The sequence below is a fragment of the Colossoma macropomum genome, unplaced genomic scaffold, assembly GCF_904425465.1.
Source record: "Colossoma macropomum unplaced genomic scaffold, Colossoma_macropomum, whole genome shotgun sequence".
Classification (NCBI taxonomy): domain Eukaryota; kingdom Metazoa; phylum Chordata; class Actinopteri; order Characiformes; family Serrasalmidae; genus Colossoma; species Colossoma macropomum.
This window is the reverse complement of record NW_023494792.1, coordinates 35,132,471-35,156,012: the sequence shown is the minus strand read 5'-3', so window position 1 is coordinate 35,156,012 and position 23,542 is coordinate 35,132,471. Positions and strand designations below refer to the sequence as shown.

Genomic DNA, 23,542 nt, shown 5'->3' with positions numbered 1-23,542 from the left:
TCATATGTTTTTATGATTTAAAGTGCTGCTACCTACCCACTACGAACTACAGCCTCCACCTGAGTACAGGCCAGCGGACCACTAGAGGTTGCTTCATGGTCCACTGGTGGTCCGTGGCCCACAGGATGAGAAACCCTGTCCTAGGAGACCATGTGCAGCTCATAAGGACAGTTTCTTTTGGTAATATTGCTTAGTTTATGTATAAGTTGCTGTGTGTGTTCATGTGAATGTAAGTTATACTGAAACAACTGCTTAATTATATTTTTGATGTGTTTACAACTGAAAGAGTGCATCGTTTATAACTTGTCACTAAAAAGCCTTTTGGAATGATAATGTTATATTTTAAACATTAGAGACTATAATTATATGAGTACATTTACTCATATAAGAGATTATAATCAAGTTATCATTAAGTAAGCACAGAGCACCCCCTAGTGAAGTATTGTACATACTCAGACCCACCTTTCTCTCAATAACACTCATTGCTGAAACACTCTTGCCCTAAGATCAGGTTATTCTTTTACATGATTGAAGAGGTGGGCAATAGGGCAAATTTTAAATCAGAAATTTTGGAACAGGCAAAAAAAGAGCTAGTAACACCACTTTTAGAAAATACAATAAAAAAACTTTGAGTACCAAAGATTTTTATTGAAGGTTTTCCATGCTGTGCTGCACTGAGTCCAGTAAACAGGACTCTTTGTAATGAAACAGTCAGTTGGTCAGCGTTCCTTCAGACTTCCTTCAAACTTTCTTCTACTTGAGGAAGATGCACCAAGAATTTGTTTTTTTTTGCTCTTTGAAAATCATATAAAGCAAAAAATATAATAAAAACACAGTTGAAAAATTAAGCAACATGTTTAACAGCATTATTAACACAGAATTACACAGAGAAGCTCTTTCAAATTCTCAGGAATAATAATGCTAAACACAGCTAATTGTAAATCCTCATCTTTACAGTATTTACATCTTTACATTTACAGTTATTAAACTGAAATGGTTGCAGAGATACTACACAGAAACAGAAGAAAGAGAATTAGATCAGATAAAAGAAACTAGAAAATAAATATAACCTCACTGACAGATGGAACAGCTCAAAGTGATCACATCAGTCTTTAGCAGAAATGAGCAAAGGCAACTCTAATTATATTGATATACCACACTGATAAAAACAGAACTGTGAAAACCATCTCCTAATGCCTCACAGTGCTATATTCACCAGCTCTCTTTCTAAGTCATGTTAAGAGAATGTTTTTCTGCAGTTGTAACTGAGTATGAGTTTTCATTTATTCAACATTTACAAAAGTAAATCATTTAAGAAGAAACAGGAGGCAAAAATCTAACAACTGTTCAAAAGCCAGATTCTGTCTTGGTATGAGGGGATATTAGCGGGTAACTTGTACATTTGTGCTGCAACATATGCTGTCTTTTAAAAAAACACAAAATAGTGTGTTTTTCTACCATTTTTCAATTATATACAGGTCTCTGTTTTTATTATTTTCAGAAACTGTGCCAAATTATTGGAACTGTGTTTGTACATCACTCCATTTAAACTGGCTGAATAAGTGATAATAAGATTGAAGACACCTGAAATTATTTAAAAGATAATATTCTGCTGGAAATATCAATACAGTACAATTATTTCTTATCATTTCTAAAGAGTATCAACAATATTGTCCAGTGCATTCTAGACTGTATTTGTAGATTAAGCAATAATTTTTAATGAATAATAAAATAATAATAATAAAATAGTAAAATAATAGTTATTTTCTCAGCTTTGTTCATGGACGTGCATGGCGGATGACAAAAGACCTTTAAATTTCGACAAAATTTCTGGAAGAATGGTGCATTATTGCTATAATTTTGGCCACGTCTGTACAGGTTGTTGTACTAAACAGTGGTTATTGTTGTCTACAGGCTCTTTATAACTGATCTTATTCATGATCTATGCAGAAATACACTCAAGTATCATGATAGAATTTGTCATAATAATAACATATCATTATATTGCCTATGATGCTGATATTTCAGTTATAATTTACCTCACAGTGCTTTATTAATCAGCTCTCTTTGAGTCATGTTAAGTTTAGAATGTTTTCTACTCATTCTGCAGTTCTAGTCTAGACCCAGATGAAGATCAGTCCTGAACATCATCACTGTGTAAACCTGTAAAAGCGGTCAAACGAGTGCAGCTCCTCAGAATTTATTCTCTTTTAAACTCCTCTCTGAAACAGACAAAAGAAACAGCAGGATTAGTTTCACATTTTCACATCATTCCTACAGCACTGTGTATGTAGTTCTTGATGTAAAATTAAGTAATAAATAATTACAGTTAAATTATAATAACAGTAATTCTGAATGAAATGATGTGTGTCACCTCTGTTTGGCTGCAGAGTCTCATAGTCAGAGTTTTGAGCTGAGAGCTGCAGAGAAGCGTATGTATCTCCCTCCACCTTCAAAGCCTTCAAATAAACAGCACTTTGCCTTTGTCATCATCATCATCATCACCATAATGGTCATTCTTTTGTGGTATAGATGGTACTGTCAAATCTAATGTATATACTGTGTGTTTTATATATTACATATATTATGTACATATTGCTGTTGTCGGAAGAAAAGCTTGTATCTCCAAAATGGTAACTTTACAGGAGAAGGAAAAAACATACTTTACTTTTAATGTAAGTCAATGGAACCAGACGCTTTAACAAGTCATTTTGGGTCATTTCTTTTGGTCCATTCATCATGATTTACAGACAATGTAAAGAGCAACATTTTCAAATTATGCCACAAACTGAAAAATGGAAACTGGAGATACAAGGTTTTCTTCCGACAGCAGCGCTATATTTTCAAGAATAAAAATCAGGCTACTCACATTTATTTTGCCAGAGAGTCTAGAGAAGAAAAACAGTAAACCATTTTATTATCTGTTATTCACTGCAGTTACGATTGATTAGCAACATAAGCACCCAACAAGCAAATGCAAGCAAATCTGCAAGATAAGTGTTGTGCTGTGGCTCAGTCGTATTTGTACGGTGAAGTAGGCTAACGAACCTAATCAGGTAAAGATCTATGAACCAAGCAGAAATAAACTCTTCCAATCTAGCCTCTGTCAGTAATTCATAAAATTAGTTTTGTTGACAGTTGGGGAAAAAAACTGAGCATGTTATCTATTAAATGACAGCAAGATCATGACTATAGTGCAAACTATGTGGGAACAATGCACGTTTACTTTGGATATGCCATTTTAGGCAAAAAAAAGGGGGTGACAGTTGAAAGAAAAAACAATATTTCATTTGTATGCTTGTAAATACACACTCATCCCGAATATGATGCCTGCAACTCATACCAAGAAAGTTGGGACAGGAGTATGTTTACCACTGTGTTACATCACCTTTCCTTTAAACAACACTAAATAATTGGCAGCATATGTTGCTCAAAAATGTCTTTAGCTTAAATTTCATCTTCATATATATGTGTAAATTACCCACAAATATCCCCCCAAACTATGACAGACCGTGGCTTCTTAACTTTATGCTGGTAACAATATAAAAGCTCTTTTGAAAGATTGACTCATCAGAACACAACACACATTTCCACTGTGTAAAAGTCCATTTCAGGTGAGTTGGAGTCCAGAGAAGCCGGCAGTGTTTCGGGTGTTGTTGACTTATGACTTCCAATGTGTACAGTACAGTGGATGCAATGACAGACGTGTTTATTATTGACAGTTGGTAAACTATTCCTAAGCCAAAATGTGGTGATGTCCATCACAGAAACATGCTGGTTTTTAATGCAGTGCTGTCTGAAGGGTTGAAGGTCACAAGTATTGAAATACAAGAAACAAAAGCACAAGAAATAAAATTGCATGAAAGAAAATCGTGGAGGAACCTTATTCTTAAACTATGGGATTCTTCACTAATGCTTTTGCTCCTTTCCTACCCAAGCATGATTGTATTACCTGTTAAAGATGTTTTTTCACAAATCTCTTAAATTGTTCCTAGAACTTTTTAGAACATGCTGAAGGCATTACTTTCAGAATGAATGTATGTTTGCAACTAAACAATGAAACAATAAGATAAACAATGACAAGATAAAATATTACAAATGTTTGCACTGATTTTGTATAAATACAAGTCAAATATTTACAAATCAGTTCTCTCTGTTTCTATTTACATTTAACATTCTGTCCTAACTTTTGTAGAATTGAGGTCTCTACTTCATGTATCATTATTGCTATTTTCCGAGCCATCAAGTTCAAAGGCAGCTTTCCTAGGTACTGACAGCAGCTGTCAAAACCCAGCACCGCGTGTTGTGGACAGCCAGTGGCCCCGGCTATTTGGTGGAGCCCCAAATACCGCACGTCTGGCCACTGTTGATTTCGACACCTGCGCTGGTCAGAGGATCAGTTGGGTGAGTGGCTTCCTTTCCAGCGACTGTGGCTGAACTAACACCTCTTTTTTCTTTTCTTTTTCCTCTCTCTCTCAGCTTTCCCAGGGGACTAAACCTGCTGTACTCCCTGGGCAGACTCGCCTACAAATAGAACCATCATTCCCCTGCAGCAGTAAAGAGAGACCTCATACACGCCTTTAAAGTGACTGTATGCCCTCCCTGGAGGGATCATTGGTTTGGTTTTGTTAACCATTTATGTTGAGAGATTTAATAAAATCCTGCCCTGAACTGAACTTCCCTGAGCTTGTGCTGTCCCTCTCGGCAAAGAGAGGGTGGAGAATGCGGGCAGCACCCCCTGAAGGACTTCATGAGTACTAAAAATAAATAAATAAATAAAAAATCCTCACTCTTTTGTTGCTGTCTTTTAGGCTCAGTATGGATCAAATCATCCAACACCTCCTTGAGACAAGTCTTCAGCAGCAGGCTATAACCCAAGAAATGGCACAGGGTATCAGAACCATTACAGAAGATCTTCTGGCCTCCCGGAGGTCAGCAACCACTGCAGGACCACCTCTCCCTAGCCCCAAACAGACTGCTCACCATCTCCTTACAAAACTCACCTCCAATGATGACACTGAAGCTTTCTTGTATACAATCGAAACAATAGCAGAGCGGGAATTGTAGGACAAGGAGGAATGGACTGAAATTCTGGCCCCATTTTTGACTGGTGAGGCCCAATTAGCCTATTACTCCCTGACATTAGAAAAATTGAACAACTATGATGTACTCAAGTCGGAGATCCTAGCTAGAGTAGATAGGGTAGAGTCCTGTGGCTGCTGCTACTGAATTTCAACGCTGGGGTTATAAGCCTGGTAAGACCCCTCGCCAGCAGATGCTCCATTTTTTGAGGATCGCGAGGCGATGGCTCATGCCTGAAAAACGGACTTCTGAATAAGTGGTAGAGCATGTCGCCATGGAGAAATTTCTGTGAGCCCTTCCCTCCGAGCTCAGAAAGGCCCTGGCTATGAAGAGTGCCAAAGACCACCAGAAAATGGTGGAGACTACAGAGTGCGCGGAGAATGCTCAGAGCATGTGTCGCCTTGAGCGACGTGACTCCCCCTCTCCCTTCCGCCGCAAACAAGCCACAGCTCCCAACAACCCAAAGAGAGTTCCTGAGAGAACCCTGACCTTCGGATTTCCCCTGGCTCCAGCCCTCCAGCGAACAGCTTCCAGTGTCCTGTGTACATGGGGATGTGCACCAGTTTCCCACGGCCCGTGTATGACTGGTTGAAAGAAGGCGTCAGTGGACCCTCACCATTGGCCTCGTCCCAGATTTTCCAGTCCCCCTCCTAGTAGGGCGAGACTTTCCTGAGTTCGAACAGAGCTGTGGAAGGCACCACCCACGCACCTGGCGGCGCACGGCAAAGCCTCGTTCCAAATCACACATTGCTCTGGCCGCTCATGAGGGAGAGGAGAGTGCAGAGGCAAGTAGGGAAGGTGAGAGCAACAGAACTACTAATCCTCTTCACTCTGTCTTCCGACAGGTCCAGGGGGAGGGTGAGTTTGCAAAAGAACAGCGAGAGGATGAGCGGTTAAAAAGGGCCTGCGAAAACATGATGGAAATTGGCATTTGTGGTTTTCTAGCTTGTGCTTTACACACAGAGATTTCTCCAGATTCTCTGAATCTTTTGATTTTGTTATGCACTTTTGAGGGTGAAATACAAGAAACAAGGCCGCCATTGAAGAGGAGGTTAAACGCATGCTGTCGGCTGGTATTATATAACCCTCCAACAGCCCGTGGACCAGCCCCACCAGGGTGTATGGCCACTGGTAGCCCCGGGGCTTCCGTCGGTCCCATTTTTCCGAGCCGTCAAGTTCAAAGGAAGCTCTCCTAGGTACTGACAGCAGCTGTCAAAACCCAGCACCGCGTGTTGTGGACAGCCAGTGGCTGCATGGCTACAGGGGCGGAGCCCCAAATACTGCACGTCTGGCCATCTTTGATTTTGCTACCTGCACTAGCTCACCCCGGTGGAGCCGGCCCCATAAAACGGCTGTCAGAGGATCAGTCGGGTGAGTGGCTTCCATTCCAGCAGCGGTGGCTGAACTAATGCCTCTTGTTTCTTTTCTTTTTCCTCTCTCTCTCGGCTTTCTCAGGGGACTAAACCTGCCGTACTCCCTGGGCCGATTTGCCTGACGCCAGAACCGAGACATTTTTCCTTGCTCCCGCAGACAATCAGCTGCTGCCTGCATCTGAACCATTTTGACCCACTCCCACCCACGCAATTGCAATATCCAAACTGACATCCAACATCAGACATGCTCTATTCACATATTCTCTGCTGAAATAAGACAGTATTCATGATCAATAGGCTCACTGTGAAATAACTTCACCATTTATTCCCAGTAAACACAAAGCGCAATATAACATCTGTTCTTAAAACATCTTATACACTACTGTTGTAATGCACTACCTTCACATAAAACGTAAGAGAACATTATGCCAGATCTCTACAGACGTCATGTGAAGTTTTTAAATGGCTTTTAAATGTATATTTCAATACAAACATGTCCCAAAGGAAGTTTTGGGACATTTTTGTCATCATTTGTTTTTTTAATTTGTTAATGGATTTTGGAAACAGTTCATTACTATATTCAAAAGTACATAATTGCAGCTATATTATGACTTAACAGTCAAAACTTTATTTACTTCATAGTCCGACTTCTTAGATAGGATTAAAACTGTTATCAGATTTCTATGAATCCAATAAAGAGAGATGGATTTTAGCTCAGTAATCTGGTTTTTCAGCACATGTGTGTCTTCACTCTGATTTCTTTAGTTTTTCTTGCACATGTGTGTAAACTGAGCACTGTCCTGGAAACAGCAAGGAGCGTTAAACAAAGCAACTGAGAGATGGCACCAAAAGACTTATAGAACAATGCTGAAACCAACTACATGCTTGACGAAATGAAGAATCTGAATATTCTTCTTTTTCTATAACCCCATTTACAAAAAGGTTGGGATGCTGTGCAAAATGTAAATAAGAACAAAAGTGAGAAGATATTTAACTGTGAATTTGAATTCAGTCTTGTTTTACAGAAAGAAAAAAAGCGCAGGCTCGAATTTGACAGTGTGACAGTAAATCATATGCAAACATTATTAATGTAGTCATATTGAACCCTGTTTCCAAAAAACGCTATGCAAAATGCAAATAAAAACAGAATTCATTGATGTGCAAATCATTTAAACTATATATTTAATTGAAAATAGACAACATATGATAACAAAGACAACATATGAAACTGAGAAATGTTATTTTTTGAAAAATATATGCCAATTTTGAATTTTATGCCAGCAGCACTTTCCAAAAAAGTTGGGACAGCAGCATGTTTACCACTGTGTTTCATCACCTCTTCTTTTAGCAACACTCTGTAAGCGTTTGGGAACAGAGGACACACTGCTGTAGTTTTGAAAGTGAAATGTTTTCCCATTTTTACTTGATACAGGATTTCAGCTGCTCCAAAGTTTGGGGTCTCCTTTATCACATTTTTGTTTCATAATGCACCAGATGTTTTCAGTGGTGACAGGTCTGGACTGCAGGCAGACTAGTTTAGCACCTGTACTATTTTGCTACAGAGTCATGTTGCTGTAATACGTGCAGAATGTGGTTTAATATTGTCTTGCTGAAATAAGCAAGGCCTTCTCTGAAAAAGACGGCATCTGGATGGCAGCATATGTTGCCAAAACCTGTGTAAATCATTCCGCATTAATAGTGCCTTCACAGATATGCAAGTCACCCATGCCATGTGTACTAATGCACCCCTGTACAATCACAGATGCTGGCATTTGAACAGTGCACTCTCCTCGTTAGCCTGAAGGACACGATGTCCGTGATTTCAAAAAAGAATATCAAATTTTGATTCGTCAGACCACAGGACACTTTTCCACTTCACCTCAGTCCTCTTTATATGTGGTTTCTTCTTTGCATGGTAGAGTTTTATCTTGCATTTGTGGATACAGCGACAGTGTCTTAACAGGCAATAGTTTTCAGAAGTGTTCCTGAATCCAGGCAGTGCCACCTGAAGGCCCAAAGATCACAGCCAGCCAATATTATTTTTTGGCTATGTCCCTTGCTTACAGAGATTTCTCTGTGTTCTCTGAATCTTTTAATGATATTATGTACTGTAGATGATGGAATCCCAAGTTCTTTGCAATGTTACAATATTCTTGAATTGTTGCACTATTTGTCTCCTCCCCTCCCCTCTAAAAGACTCAGTCTTTCTGGGACACTCTTTTTATACCCAGTCATGCTACTGACCTGTTGCCAATTATCCTAATTAGTGCATTACGCAACTTTACCATCTTTTGTTGTCCCTGTCCCAACTTTTTTGAAGTGTGTTGCTGGCATTAAGTTCAAAATAGACATATATTTTTCAAAAAACAATAAATGTCTCAGTTTGATATGTTTTAGTGTTTAAAGATTTGCATGTCATTGCATTCTGTTTTTATTTACATTTTGCACAGCATCCCAACTTTTTGGGAAACAGGGTAGTAGAAAAATGCATATTCATGTGTTGGTAAGGTGATGTTTAAAAAAAAGCAGCGGAAGTTTGAATTTTACATCTTGTCCTTTTTTCTTCTGGGAAAATCACATCAGTGCCACTGCAGTGCTGAGGCTGACCCAGCACTCAAATAATTACAAGACTAACTCATAATAATGTACTGGTCCTGTGGGGGTCTTGACTACTGAAAAAACAGGATGAAAGCTGGCTAACAAAGTATGCAGAGAAAGAGATGGACTACAGTCTGTATTTGTAGAACAGTGGAGCCGATGAAATAGCCAATGAGTGTAAAAACAAGGAAGTGGTTTTAATGAAGCAGCTCGTCGGTGTCTGTATGTATATCAAAGGACTGCTCTAGACAGCACAAAGGTTTTTTTTTATTTTGTGCATGAGTTAAGTGTAAACTCCTTAGAAATCCAGTCAAATTACACACTTCCACTTTCTATAATATTCCACACTATATTTAAAATAACAATTTAGCGTGAGGATCGTGTGGGTCTAGTAGATGTCGAGCAGCTCCTGCAGTGGCCACCGTTATGATAAGCCTTTTATCTGACACGAACAGTGATAAAAATTTGTTAATGTGATTTCATCACTAAAAAACAGATCTACTGATTGTGGTGTCTAATTTCTTGTTACTAAACTGTTTAATTAAAAAAGAAAAAGAGCTGACAAGTGTTTATGCATGTGACATAGCTGAGTCAGAGGCAGTGTGAAGTGGACTCATGGTGGGTTGTGCTTTACATACTCTATGCTCACATGTTGTGCTTTGTGTGAATTTGGTGTTAAAGTACTGTCTGTACAAAAAATGATTTCTTCTTATGAAAGAACAAAAGAAGATGAGCAGGAGCCCTGAGTTTATTAAAATCTGTCAGAATGAATGTTGACTAGCGTCACACTGAATGACAGAGGAGACAGAGGGCCGTCATACCTACGAGAGGACTATTATGTGGGTGACTGTGGTCTCACCGAAGATCCAATTTTTATGGTTTTGTTTGTCTTGCTTTTAGTTACATCATTTCTAATGGGTGTTTACATCTCAGCTGTGCTCGCATCATCATTTGCTTAGTAACAGCCCTGACATTTGTGTAGTTGAGGATTTTCTGACTTAAGAGTGTTGTAAGTTAAGATACAATTTCTAAATTAAGAGAGGATTTGCCTCTGTAATATGAATGTGATTTTTCATCCTTAATGTGTGAGATCTTAAAGATCTCTTAAAGATCTTAGTATTCAAAGTAGTTTAGAATCTCTACCCTTCATAACAATGATTTTTCCCTCTTATAGGCACCTGTCAAATTAGAGTTGTTAGTTGAAGCTGTTAGTTGGAGGCTGCTTACAAAGTGGAAAATTAATATTAAATGCTGCTAAATGATGACACATATTGTGCCATTTTGGTCTCACTGTTGGACACACAGTTGATTACACAGTTCAAGAACATGCAATGTAAGTCATGAAGCACAAGCAAGTGCTGCTTTAAAGATGCATTCCCATTTTCAACATCACAATAACACATTGAAACAACAGCTTCAAACAGTGACTGAGAGGCTGCTCCTTAACTGATATCCACTGGACAGCTGTGAGCAGAAAACTAACAGTGATTTCTTTGCCATTTTTTGTAATTTCTTGGGCAAAGAAAATAATATCTAAAATATTCAAAAAGTATTTACTCAACAGATTCTTTTTAATAAACTGAATTACTCTTTTAGGGAAATTTAAGTTACACATACTATGGCAGCTCTACTGTAATTTTCAGTTAGCTCTGCTAAATACATTCTGTTTGACCATAGAAAGCGTAATCATTGATAAGTGAGTGACTTACTGTTTTAATTTGTGAAAAAGAAATCCAATAATAGCAACACACAGTAAAAGAAGTGCTGAGAGGATCAGATATGGCCCTGTAGTCTGTTTACATTCTGCGAATAAGGCATTATTAAAGTTATCATCAACAAAAACAGGAAGAGAGGAACTAATGTGACAGATGTTAAATATAGTCGACTAATAGCATCATGTTCAAGCAAAGCAGTGTTTCTAACCTGCAGGTGAGCAGTGATGAGTAGCCACAGAGTGGAACAGCTGAGAGGAGCAGCCCAGCCTATTGGTGCTGATACACTGCAGAGTGTCTTTAAGTGACTGATGCAGGTAGATGAAACTCCTCAGGCCCGTGCGGCCCACAAACTCCTCCCTGATAGATGGGTCTTCAGAGGGTGGGACAGGTTGTCCAGACAGACGCCACTCCAGTTTAGGAACAGGACGTCCATGAACCTCACAAACACACATGATCCCACCTTCACTGCTGCTGTTACAGTGGAAGAAGAGATCGATCTGAGGAGCATCTGAGAGAACGACAGAAGACAAAGAGACAGAGAGAGCGAGAGAGAGAAAGAGAGAGAGAGAGAGAGAGAGAGAGAGAGAGAGAAAGATAAAGTTTCCCAGACTTGATCCCAGATTGTGAATTTTCCTCAATAATAAACGCACAGGGCCAGATGGAAATAGGAATGAGTGCAATGCTGTATATGTCTTGATGCAACTGCAATATTGGCTAACAATGTGCCTGAATTAAAAAACCCTCACACACCAAGCCTTTTAAGAACATCTGATCCTGATAGTTTAAACAGCGCTGAAGAGAACCGAGAAGAGCCGATGGCCACTGTCTGCACATTTAGCACTAGTTGGTTTTCATCAGCGCAGTTTGGAGCAAAGCAGTAAATGGCAAGTAGCAACATGCAAGCATTGTCAGTGGTCACTTTAATCATTTTTGCTATTCAAATGTCCAAATTTCTAAAAGAGTAGTATTTAAGTGGCGTATTCCCAATCAGAGAGTCTTTTAATATTGTTGTTAATAAACATGAACGGACGAGAACTCATACTTAGTCATTTCATGTTTTTTCTTCCTCGTTGGGTCAGTGTGTCTGGGCACTAACATTCAAATGACAAAAACTGCAGCTTATCACACAAACTGTGCATAGCCCCACCCACTAGCTGCTCACTCTTGAGGCACAAGGTTTGAAAAGAACAGTGTAAAATTGGAGCCATCAACAAAACTCGACACAGTAAATGAAAGTGCAGGGATGACGAGATAGCGGTGTTAATAAATGAAGTTTTTCCTACCAAAAGATTCTACAAATAGAGTTTGAAAATACAGACTATGCATGGATATTGTGGCCACATCATGGCATATTATTATACACATTATGCCACGTCTTCTCACGTACAAACATCTTGTTCTGAGAGTTTAAGCAGTGTCACTTTGAACACGGCCCTGGCCATGTTTCATGCAGCCTCCCACAATATCCACGGCCCTCCATCAACCCAATGTAGCTGTGTCATAAAGCCAAGGATGCTTTCAAAGAAAAGCTGCATTTCTTGATGTCACTGAAGACTGTCCCATTTTGTAAGATGCTTCAAATGAGGCCAATTCTGAGAGATGGCAGGCAATGGCAGGATGCTTTGTAATGAATGGCAGACCATGTAATGAAGTGTAAAATTTAAATGAATGTTTTTAAACATTAGATTTAAACGTGTCATGTTATTTACATTGGTAAACTGCAATGTGTCGGTCAAGCCTACTCAGAACATCGTGAATGTGCCTGAGTGAGTAGTTAAGAGGAGCTTTTGTATATCAGTGCTAGCAAGGTCTCCTCTACCCCGTCTGCAGCCTTCATTTTGAGACATTCCATATTTATGTGGGAGAGAAGCACATTTTGCGTTTTCTCCGAGTACACGGCCCATAAACTGTGTGGTTACACTTACATGCCTGTTTCATTCTTATGGCACAGGCAGAACGAGTCTAATTTGTGTCTCAAACTGCTGCTAAAGGCTCAGCATGTCAGGCCATCAATACTTCCCTTTCATCAGTTCTGAGCAGTTTTCTTTCATGGCTTTGTCACTAAACCTTGTTCAATGAATATAATATTTCTGCATTATGGTCTCTTGAGGAGTTTCTCCATCTTGCCCAAGATCAGAAACTTCAGTCTAATATCTATAGTGCCAGGTGCTGCTCATGACTAAACGTTATTCTAAACACTGCCACAACATGCTAATCACTATTTCATGATGCATTTCCTGTGATTTATCTGATCAAACGTTGAGACTAAAATAAACAATGACAAAAAAAAACTAGAGGCTTGGTGTCTAGGCAGCTCACACTCCACTCAGTATTGCAATGCGAACATTTTCACTTTACCTTTGATAACATTGTCAAACTTTTGTGGTTTGTGTTTCTTTCTAAAGGGCACTGATGCACAAAAGCTAAAAAAACATTTTAAAAAGTGCACTTTTATTTAGATGTTTTGCTTGCTAACATAAACATGGTAAGATAGGGCAACATGACAATAATTATTGTTATCATGATATTTCATGTCACAGTATGTCGTTGATACCACAGTACTTGGACAACTTCAAGTTTATTTACAAAGACAGCATAATTAGTCCTGTTTGAATGGATTTAGTGCAGCACAGTAAGTGAATGTTGAGTACAAATCATTGGATTCATACTTTTTGCTTATATGCATTAAAAGTGACATTACTTTTTCTGTTGCAACTTAGGCAAGGTAAGTTTATTTGTATAGCACCTTTCATACATCGCTGTCATTCAGTACAAAACAATAGATTTAAAAGAGAAAAATCATTAAATTAAAAACTAATTAGAAATTAAATTAGGATAAAAAAATCAAACTGAACAATAAATATCATAAAAATATGAAAACTTCTTGACATATTCCGATATGGCATTTTTGCCATTTTTCCCCACCTCTGATAAGATAAATTCACCCACCTGTCAATCACCAATAATTCTCTTATAATATCATATAAGCAGAACGTGCATGTGTGTGTTTGTGTGTTATGCTACCAGAGGCGCATCTCTACATAAGGGATTTATATATATATATATATATATATATATATATATATATATATATATACATACATACATCATCTAAACCACTTATCCTTCTGGGTCGCGGTGGGGTGCTGGAGCCTATCCCAGCTGTCATTGGGCGGAAGGCAGGATACACCCTGGACAGGTCGCCAGTCCATCGCAGGGCAGACAGACAGACATACACAATCACACACTCACTCACACCTAGGGGGAATTTAGCGTGTCCAATTAGCTTAACTGCATGTTTTTGGTCCACACAGTCCACACAGAAATGACCCCCGTCGCCCAGCCGGGAATCGAACCCAGACCATTCTCGCTGTGAGGCAACAGCGCTACCCACTGCCGCCACCGTGCTGCCCTAAATAATATATAAATAAATAAATTTCTAAATAAATTTATTTATTTATTTTTTTTCCTGAACTAACGTTGTTGCATGTTTGCTACACATGACAATGGTAGGGCTGTCCAATACATTTCAAATATTTTCCTGTATCTATCTACTTCTCCTAGCAGTCTTCGTTTGGTGAGCGCGGGGGCGGCCCGTCAGCATTTATCTAACCAAGTGAGCAGTTAAAAAACACTCTGCGCATGTTCAACACGTTTTCAATAACCAGCTGTGGGGCACGATCATGTTGGCCTCATGCTGAGAGCAGCCAATAAATAATAACAAATGTATATACATCAAGATGTTTAGTAAACGTTGTTTATGGTATGGGCGTTGCTATGCAGCTAGCCATTGTTCCTCATCAGTTGTGGTAGCCACTCCTAAAAACGAGGCAATATAATGAGTCAAGTCGAATGGTACCTTGCCATTAGAGCAGAAATTAGAGATTAAATGTTTGGGACACACCAGCTAGGGGATTCAACATTATACAGTCTGGAAAGGACAAAAACTGCTCCTTCAATCCAGAGTGGTTCAAGAGAAAAGCATAACTAACTGCAAATGTGTCTAAAATCTACACTCCTTGCCTGCTCTTTTCATGCACTTGCTATCCTACCAGTTGAATTCATTCATGGACTGGTGGACAAAAATGTTTTTGCCCAGATGAAAGAAATATATGCTATATATGAATGATGTACTGGAATGAAAATTCTTGACAGAAGCTGAAAGCTGAAAAAAATGAACATAATGCTGATGATGCTTCAACTGTGATAATGGCCACATTGGAAAAGAGAACTGACAGAGAAACAAAGTCTAAGTACATTTTAAACAGTTTGCTAAATAATATTAAATAATATGTGAATATAATGTTTTAACTATTTTTACTTTTAAAACAATGGATTATTGTCTCTGCTGGAGGAAAGTGACATAATATCTGAGAAAAATTCTCAGGATTTTCTGTACAGCTTGAGTATCCCGATAGTTAAGATGAGCTAAAAATTATGAAAATACTTCAGGTTTCCCACAAGCATCTTAAGTTGAATGGTCGGAATATCTGTGCATCCCTAATATAAGTATTTGCAGAAGCAGAGCAGCTAAAGCGTTGTAGCACTGTACTCACACTGAATGTCCAGCTGCACAGATGAGTTTTGAGCTCCATGTTGGTTCTGAGCTCTACAGTAGTATAAACCACTGTGTGCATCATCAGTCTCAGTGATGGTGAAAGAGGGTCCGGTCTCTATCTGCTCTCCATTCTCTCTGTACCAGGTGTAGTTCACTGCTGGGTTTCCATCACTGCTGCAGTTCAGAGACCCTGAACTGCCCAACATCACTGGACCAGAAGGAGACACTGATACAGATGTGTTCTTAGGAGCATCTGAGGGAGGAGAGAGGACAGAACAGATTAACAGTAGACACTTCATCCTCCCAGCTCAGCTGGGCCTCCTGTGTCCTACGTCTCGTCCACTGGAGACCCTGCAGCATTGGCCTCCAAAACTGTCAGAACACTGATTAAAGGTGATATAAGTCTTTTATTGACACAAACTCTGCTTTCCTTTTCCTGACTCCACACCATGTTCTCCTCCTAACTCAACCCAGGTTCTCCTCTTAACTCCAGCCTGGCTTCTCTACCTAACTCCAACCCTGTGTCTTCTCTTTACTGTGGTCCAGCTTCATCTCCTAACTGCGGCCTAGCCTCTCCTTCTTACTCCACCCCAGCTTTTCCTCCTGACTCCATACCAGGTTTTCCTACTAATTCCACCCTGGCTTCTCTTTCTGCCTCCACCTGGCTTCTCCTCCCTTCTCTGGCCAACCTTCACCTTCTGTCCCCAGCCCAACTTCTCTTCCTAACTTCAGCCGAGCTTCTTCTCCAAACTCTGGCCCAAACTCTTCTCCTCCTAATTTCAGCCTCGCCTCTCCTCCCAGGCCGGTCTTCACCCTCTAACTCCACCCTGGGTCTCCTCCTCACTCCAACCTGGCATTTCCTCCTATGTCTGGTCATTATCATAAATATTTAAAATGTATCTGAAAATGAGTAACTATACACCAGCAAAAAGTCAAAAGTAGAGAGTGAGTAGGATGAGGCCTTAGAATAGTGAATGGAAATTTCATAAACAAAGCAATTGGAGCTTCACCATTGTACTCACACTGAATGTCCAGCTGCACAGATGAGTTTTGAACTCCATGTTGGTTCTGAGCTCTACAGTAGTATAAACCACTGTGTGTATCATCAGTCTTGTTGATGGTGAGAGAGGGTCCGGTCTCTACCTGCTCTCCATTCTCTCTATACCAGTTGTAGTTCACTGCTGGGTTTCCATCACTGCTGCAGTTCAGAGATACTGACCTGCCCATCACTGGACCAGATGGAGACACTGATACTGATGTGTTCTTAGGAGCATCTGAGGGAGGAGAGAGGACAGAACAGATTAACAGTAGACACCACTTTACCTCTCACCACTTCATCCTCCCAGCTCAGCTGGGCCTCTTGGGTCCCAAGTCTCATCTACTGGAGACCCTGCAGTATTGGCCTCCAGAACTGTCAGAACACTGATTAAAGGTGATATAAGTCTTTTATTGTCTCAAAGTCTTCTTTCCTCTTCCTGACTCTACACCATGTTCTCCTCCTAACTCCTTACTGGGTTCCCCTCTTGACTCTGGCCTGGCTTCTTCTCTTGACTCCACTGTGACTTCACCTCCTGACTCCACTCCAGGTTCTCCTTCTAATTCCAGCCTAGCCTCTCCTCTTAACTCCAGTTTGGCTTCTCTTCCTAACTCCACCCTGCTTCTCCTCCTCTCTGTGGCTCAACGTCTTCTATCGCCTGTCTAACTTCATCTCCTAACTCCAGCCTAGCTTCTCCTTCTTACTTTACCCCAGCTTTACCTCCTGACTCCATATCAGGTTTTCCTCCTAACTCTACCCTGGCTTCTCCTGCCTTCTCTGGCCGAGCTTCACCGTCTGTCCCCAGCCCAACTTCTCTTCCTCACTCCAGCCCAGTGTCACGCATTCGGCAATTGTTCGCTTGGTATTTTTTGAATACACTTTGGCCTAGAGTGATTTAAACTGCTGCTCTCGTTATTTTTTATCCGCGAGCGTCTGTTTTTTTTCTGTCAACGCGTTACACCCAGCTTCTCCTTCTAACTTCAGCAAAACTTCTCCTTTAAACCCTGGCCCAACCTCTTCTCCTGGTTCCACCTAACTTCTCCTTCTAATTCCAGTCTGGCCTCTCCTCTTAACTCCAGTTTGGCTTCTCTTCCTAACTCCACCCTGCTTCTCCTCCTCTCTGTGGCCCCCTAGCTTATCCTTCTTACTTCACCCCTGCTCCACCTCCTGACTCCATACCAGGTTTTCCTCCTAACTCCACCCTGGCTTCTCTTTCTGCCTCCACCTGGCTTCTCCTCCCATTTCTGGCCGAGCTTCACCTTCTGTCCCCAGCCCAACTTTTCTTCCTAACTCCAGCCCAGCTTCCCCTTCTAACTTCAGCAAAACTTCTTTAAGCCCTGGCCCAACCTCTTCTGCTGATTCCACTTAAATTCTCCTCCTAGTTTCAGCCTGGCTTCTCCTCCTTGGACTTTCTTCACCCTCTAACTCCACCCTGGCTTCTCCTTCTCACTCCAGCCTGGCATTTCCTCCTATGTCTGGTCATTATCATAAATATTTAAAATGTATCTGAAAATGAGTAACTATACACCAGTGAAAAAGTCAGAAATAGTGAGTGAGTAGGATGAGGCCTTAGTATAGTGAATGGAAATTTCATAAACAAAGCAATTGGAGCTTCACCATTGTACTCACACTGAATGTCCAGCTGCACAGATGAGTTTTGAACTCCATGTTGGTTCTGAGCTCTACAGTAGTATAAACCACTGTGTGTATCATCAGTCTTGTTGATGGTGAGAGAGGGTCCGGTCTCTATCTGCTCTCCATTCTCTCTGTACCAGGTGTAGTTCACTGCTGGGTTTCCATCACTGCTGCAGCTCAGAGACCTTGAACTGCCCAACATCACTGGACCAGATGGAGACACTGACACAGGTGTTGGGCAGCTCAGAGACCTTGAACTGCCCAACATCACTGGACCAGATGGAGACACTGACACAGGTGTTCCTGGGAGCATCTGAGGGAGGAGAAAGGACAGAACAGATTAACAGGTGACACCACTTCACCTCTCACCACTTCATCCTCCCAGCTGAGCTGGGCCTTCTGGGTCCCAGGTCTCGTATACTGGAGAACCTGCAGTATTGGCCTCCAGAACTGTTAGAACACTGATTAAAGGTGATATAAGTCTCCAGATGGAGACACTGACCCCGATGTGTTCTTAGGAGAATCTGAGAAAGGAAATAGAGAGCTGCATATAGTATATACAAACCTCAGGTCCAAAAAAGTTGGGACAGTTTTATGAAATGAAAATAAAACAAATAGTAATGAGTAGTAAATTCTGGTTAACCTGTATTAAAATTGAAAAATAAAAAAAAACCACAATACTTAATGATTTACCTGATGAATTTTAGTGTTGCTTTTGTTTTTTATAAATATTTTTTATAAATACATTAACACATATAAAAACTTGGAGCATGTTTACCAGGAGCATGTTTACTACTGTGTTATATCACCTTTCCTTTTAACAGCACTTACTAATCGTTTGGGAACTGAAGACACCAACTGATGCAGTTTTGAAAATCCAATTTTTTGCCATTCTTCCAGTCCTCAGCTGGGCGACCATACCTACGTACTTACATCATTGTTACATCATTACAGCCATGCTTTTGTAACACATGCAGATTGTGGCTTGGTGTTGTCATGTTGAAATAAACATTGATGTCCTTGAAAAAGACATTGTGTAGAATGTGTGTATATATTTCAGCATTAATAATAATAACAATAATAATAATAATACTTTTGTATGTACAGAGCTCTTTTTTCACAGTGTTTCACAGACAGGTGATAAAGCTCAAAAGAAGAAGAAGAAATTATGAATATTAAATTAAAATAATACAAGATAATGGCATATATCAAATTACAAATATAAATACCAAACAGAGATTTTTAATTAAATGTTCAATTAAAGAAATATGTTTTCATGTTTCTTAAAAGTGTGCACTGAAAATTTTAAAAGTAGCCAGTGCAGTTCTTGTGATATGATATGACTGTGATATGATCTCTCTTTTTTTGTTTTTGTTAGGATCTGTGCTGCTGCGCTCTGTATGAGCTGTAGAGGCTGCATTGTCCTCTAAAGAAACCCAGTAAGAAGAGCATTACAGTAATAAACTGTGCTTGTAACAAATGCATGAACATGTTTCTCTGCATTACTCTGAGATAGAAAAGGCTGAAATGTAGTAATATTTCTTAAATGATAAAAAGCTATGAAAACCTACGCACTGACTCTGTTTACATGCAGGACAAAACAAAGCTCAGATTACATACAGGTTTTGTACTTCAGGTTTGGGCAAAAGGGGCAAAAGAACTGAGCTTCTTATAAAGCATCTTTCTCTGAATTTTAGTGCCAAGAATCAGTATTTCAGTGTTTTCTTCATTTAGTTGTAAATGTTGAGGAACGTTGTTCTTAAACTGTTGGATTATGGATGCATTTTTTTGGCAAAGTGTTGAGCCTCAGTCGATCCTTGCTAGGCATTTCCTAGATGCTTCTATTATACTTAAGTGTGGTCACTGTAACTATCTGTTTTCTTCTCAAAAGCCAGCCCTAGTTTAATAACCAAAAGGTGATAACAACTCCAAAAACTTGAGGTAATGGACATTTACTAAAAGGGTTGACTCTGATTCCCTCTTTACAGAACTAAGACACTATATAACCTTTAATACTCTCAAAGGACACAGCTGTGCTTTTCTCAGACCTTCTCTCTCTGCCTTGTCACAGGGTCATAAAACCCCACCAACATTCTTCTCACTGAGACAACTTCTCTGTTGCCACTCTTGCCACTACAACATCAAACTCAACCTTTTCATCAGAGACTGCGATATGATTTTATCATTCTGCTACCTTGTTAGTTTGTCATTAGACCCATACTTGCCAACGTGCTGGTTAGATAGATTTTTCCATGCTCCATTTATCTTGTTCATTTATACCAATTAATAAACAAGCTAGCAGGTGATTTATCATTTCTGCCTGAAAGATCTCTGACCTCAAATAAACCTTCCCCCTTTATTAGCTATATATGAGATCAAACCAAGTTGTGTTTTGGTACAGGAGTAAAATAGGTTAAATAGGTCACATGACTATTATTGCTCTTTAAACAACTCATATTTTACTACACTAAGTAGGATTGCATAACCTATTTTTAATCTTAAATTTCCACTGTTACAGTTTTTTGGAACGTGCTCTTTGCATGAATTTCAGAATGGGTGTATATTAATGAAAAAAATCAACTTTAAGTAAAACATTAAACATCTTGCCTTTGTATTTTTGTTTAACTACAGATCAAAGTGCATTTACAAATCACTGCATTTGATTTTTATTTGCATTTCATATACTGTCCCAATTATTTTGGAATTGATGTTTGTATATTAGGAGGCCGCATCTACACCCTATTAGGTTGGTCAGTATTGAGGGGATTTGCATTAGATTTTCTGTCTCTGAACTGGACAGTGTGGAGAATCTGAGTACAGATTTGCTGGATGAAGTCTTATGGACACAGTTTAGTCTCACTCACAGCTCTTGAACACAAAACTGAGGTTGTGTCTCCACAAAAAAGGACAGAGAGAGGCTTCAAGAGTGCAAACACTGACATCATACATAAAGAGCCAAATTACACAGTAATTGCCAATTTGGTTGGTGACAAAAAGTTGACTAGTTATTGATTCCACAACAAACTGCAGTACATATTGTGACATTTATCAAAATTTGTTTAATGAAGGCAAGCAAACCAAATTAGCAAATATAATATTCCAGCTTTGTACTCACACTGAATGTCCAGCTGTACAGATGAGTTTTGAGCTCCATGTTGGTTCTGAGCTCTACAGTAGTATACACCACTGTGTGTATCATCAGTCTCAGTGATGGTGAGAGAGGGTCCGGTCTCTATCTGCTCTCCATTCTCTCTGTACCAGGTGTAGTTCACTGCTGGGTTTCCATCACTGCTGCAGTTCAGAGTCACTGAACTGCCAAACATCACTGGACCAGACGAAGACACTGATACAGATGTGTTCCTGGGAGCATCTGAGGGAGGAGAGAGGACAGAACAGATTAACAGGAGACACCACTTCACCTCTCACCACTGTTCTTAGGGGGATCTGAGAGAAGAACAGAATAATGTATTACTAAGATATTAATTCAACTCCATGGAGTTGATCAGATTCAGGACATCACAAACAACTAGAACATGAGACTTTTTCACAAAGCAGAAACTACTGAGTGAAATGTTCATAACCCAGTCTTACACAGGACTCGTAAAACAACGGAGCGCTGGGTGGTTTTGATGTCATTATTCTCCAGCTGGTAGGTGGCAGTGCAGTTGAATCTGAGTTTATGATGAAGGTGAGTAGTGATGAAGTTCAGCTGAGAGGAGATGAAGCTGGTGTTTTGGTTCTGCTCCTGGCTGCTGTTTGTGGGCAGGGGGCTCCATGATAATGTGGGGGGCTGAGTGGGACACGGAGAAAAAGCAGAGCAGAACAAACTCACAGAGCTGCCCTCCAACATCCTCCGATCCTGCACCTCCATCTGATCTCTGTATAGACTCAATGTGGGTTTGGGGGGAGAGTCTGACACACAGATGAGGAGTGTTAGAGTGTCATATTACAGAAGCACCACAGCTATATTTTAAATTATTATTTTAAGGCCAAAGGAGGAATAATCACACTGTACCCCGACTTCACTGTATCACTCACCACTGACATTTATATAAACAGATGCAGTTGTGTAAGTGTATTTCAGTTCTCCTGACTCTATTCTGAAGTAATATCTCCCACTGTCACCCTTATTGACACTGTTGAAGATGGTGGTGCAGTCCTTCATTCTGAGATCTCCAGTTATTTCCCCTTTAATCTTGTTGTTTTCAGGTGTTGTGGAGTCAAAGACTGTCTGATCTTCCGTAGTGCCATCTTTACGCCACATTCCTTTAGGATCTCCCTGGAGGTCTGCATCAAACCTGCTGTGAATTGTAAAAGTGCAGGGTACGAAAACGCAGAGTCCTCTCACAGCTTCTACACTCTCTGGCAGAGTGATGCTGAAGGAATTGATGCACAAAGCAACTGGAACACACACACACAAACACACAAACACAAACACACACACACACACACACACACAACACACACACACACACAGAACCATATAAAAGCATTAATACACAAACACATCAGGCCAGACTCTGAATACTCAGAACATTTTTATATAAAGCAGAACTGCAACAACCTTAATAAACACTACAGAAAATACACAAATGAGCAAATCACACATTTCACATTAAATAGGTAGAAATATGTCATGAGTTACACACAGCATTCTGTAATAGCACACAAACCTCGAAATAGACAATAAAATGCTGCAATTTTCTCAGCAGACTTCATCTTTCTGATGAGGAAAAATCACCTGCAGAAGAGAGAAACAGGCAAACAAGTATGTTAATTAGTTTAATAAATTGTTTTTCTCAGTTGTTAACATGTTTTCAGTGATAGAATCTCCTCTCTACACCTTATGTGGAAACATTCAGCAAATTTTTTGTCTTCTCCTCGTACCTTTTAGGAGGAAAACAGAGAGTTTGTGAATAGTTAGTTGATGTGATGAATTCACTGTTCTACACAGCAAAAAATGGCATTTAGTAAGTGAAATTATCTGAACTTATCTATTATTTCTCTTGTTGTGATTGTTGTAAGCCTACTAAAAAACTATTAAGCTAAAAGCTTTTTAGCTTTTTAACATTTGTTTGTTTAAAGTAATTTTATCAAGTAAAAGTATCTCACAGTATTGGCAGATTGAAGAAACAAGATAAATATATAAAATTACTTAAAACAAGTAAAGAATGTCTAGAAACGAGTTAAATAGTCTTATAATAAGATTACAATAATTCATGCATGGGAAATATATATATATATATATATATATATATATATAAATATATATATATCTATATATATTTATATATATGTATAATATATATATATATAATATATATATATAATCCACTAATTTAAGATCATTTAATTTGCCAAAATAATATTGTTTGCAGTGTAACATTTAGATTGAGCAGAGTGTGAAATGCACTCTGTGTGTTGTGGCCTTAACCATAGTAAAGAAAAATCAGAAAAGAGATCCTCTTAATATCTCAGGAGTTTCTACTAGACGGCACTGAGATCAGATGAAAAGATTAAGGAAACTTTGGCTTAAGTCTCCAAC

General features: G+C 39.5%; 1 protein-coding gene across 1 annotated transcript in view; it reads right to left on the bottom strand.

The window, feature by feature from the left end:
- LOC118811183 (sialic acid-binding Ig-like lectin 10) overlaps positions 1 to 22,359 on the bottom strand; it is a 49,980-nt gene extending 27,621 nt beyond the window's left edge. The window contains exons 1-6 of the mRNA XM_036575348.1: positions 22,036 to 22,359; positions 21,589 to 21,909; positions 21,113 to 21,367; positions 18,203 to 18,310; positions 16,349 to 16,600; positions 15,325 to 15,579 (exon numbers count right to left, since the gene is read on the bottom strand). Of these exons, the coding sequence (XP_036431241.1) occupies positions 15,325 to 15,579; positions 16,349 to 16,600; positions 18,203 to 18,310; positions 21,113 to 21,367; positions 21,589 to 21,909; positions 22,036 to 22,261 (1,417 nt within the window). The 5' untranslated portion in view covers positions 22,262 to 22,359. The remainder of the gene's footprint in view (positions 1 to 15,324; positions 15,580 to 16,348; positions 16,601 to 18,202; positions 18,311 to 21,112; positions 21,368 to 21,588; positions 21,910 to 22,035) is intronic.
- Between the last annotated feature and the right edge of the window lie 1,183 nt (positions 22,360 to 23,542).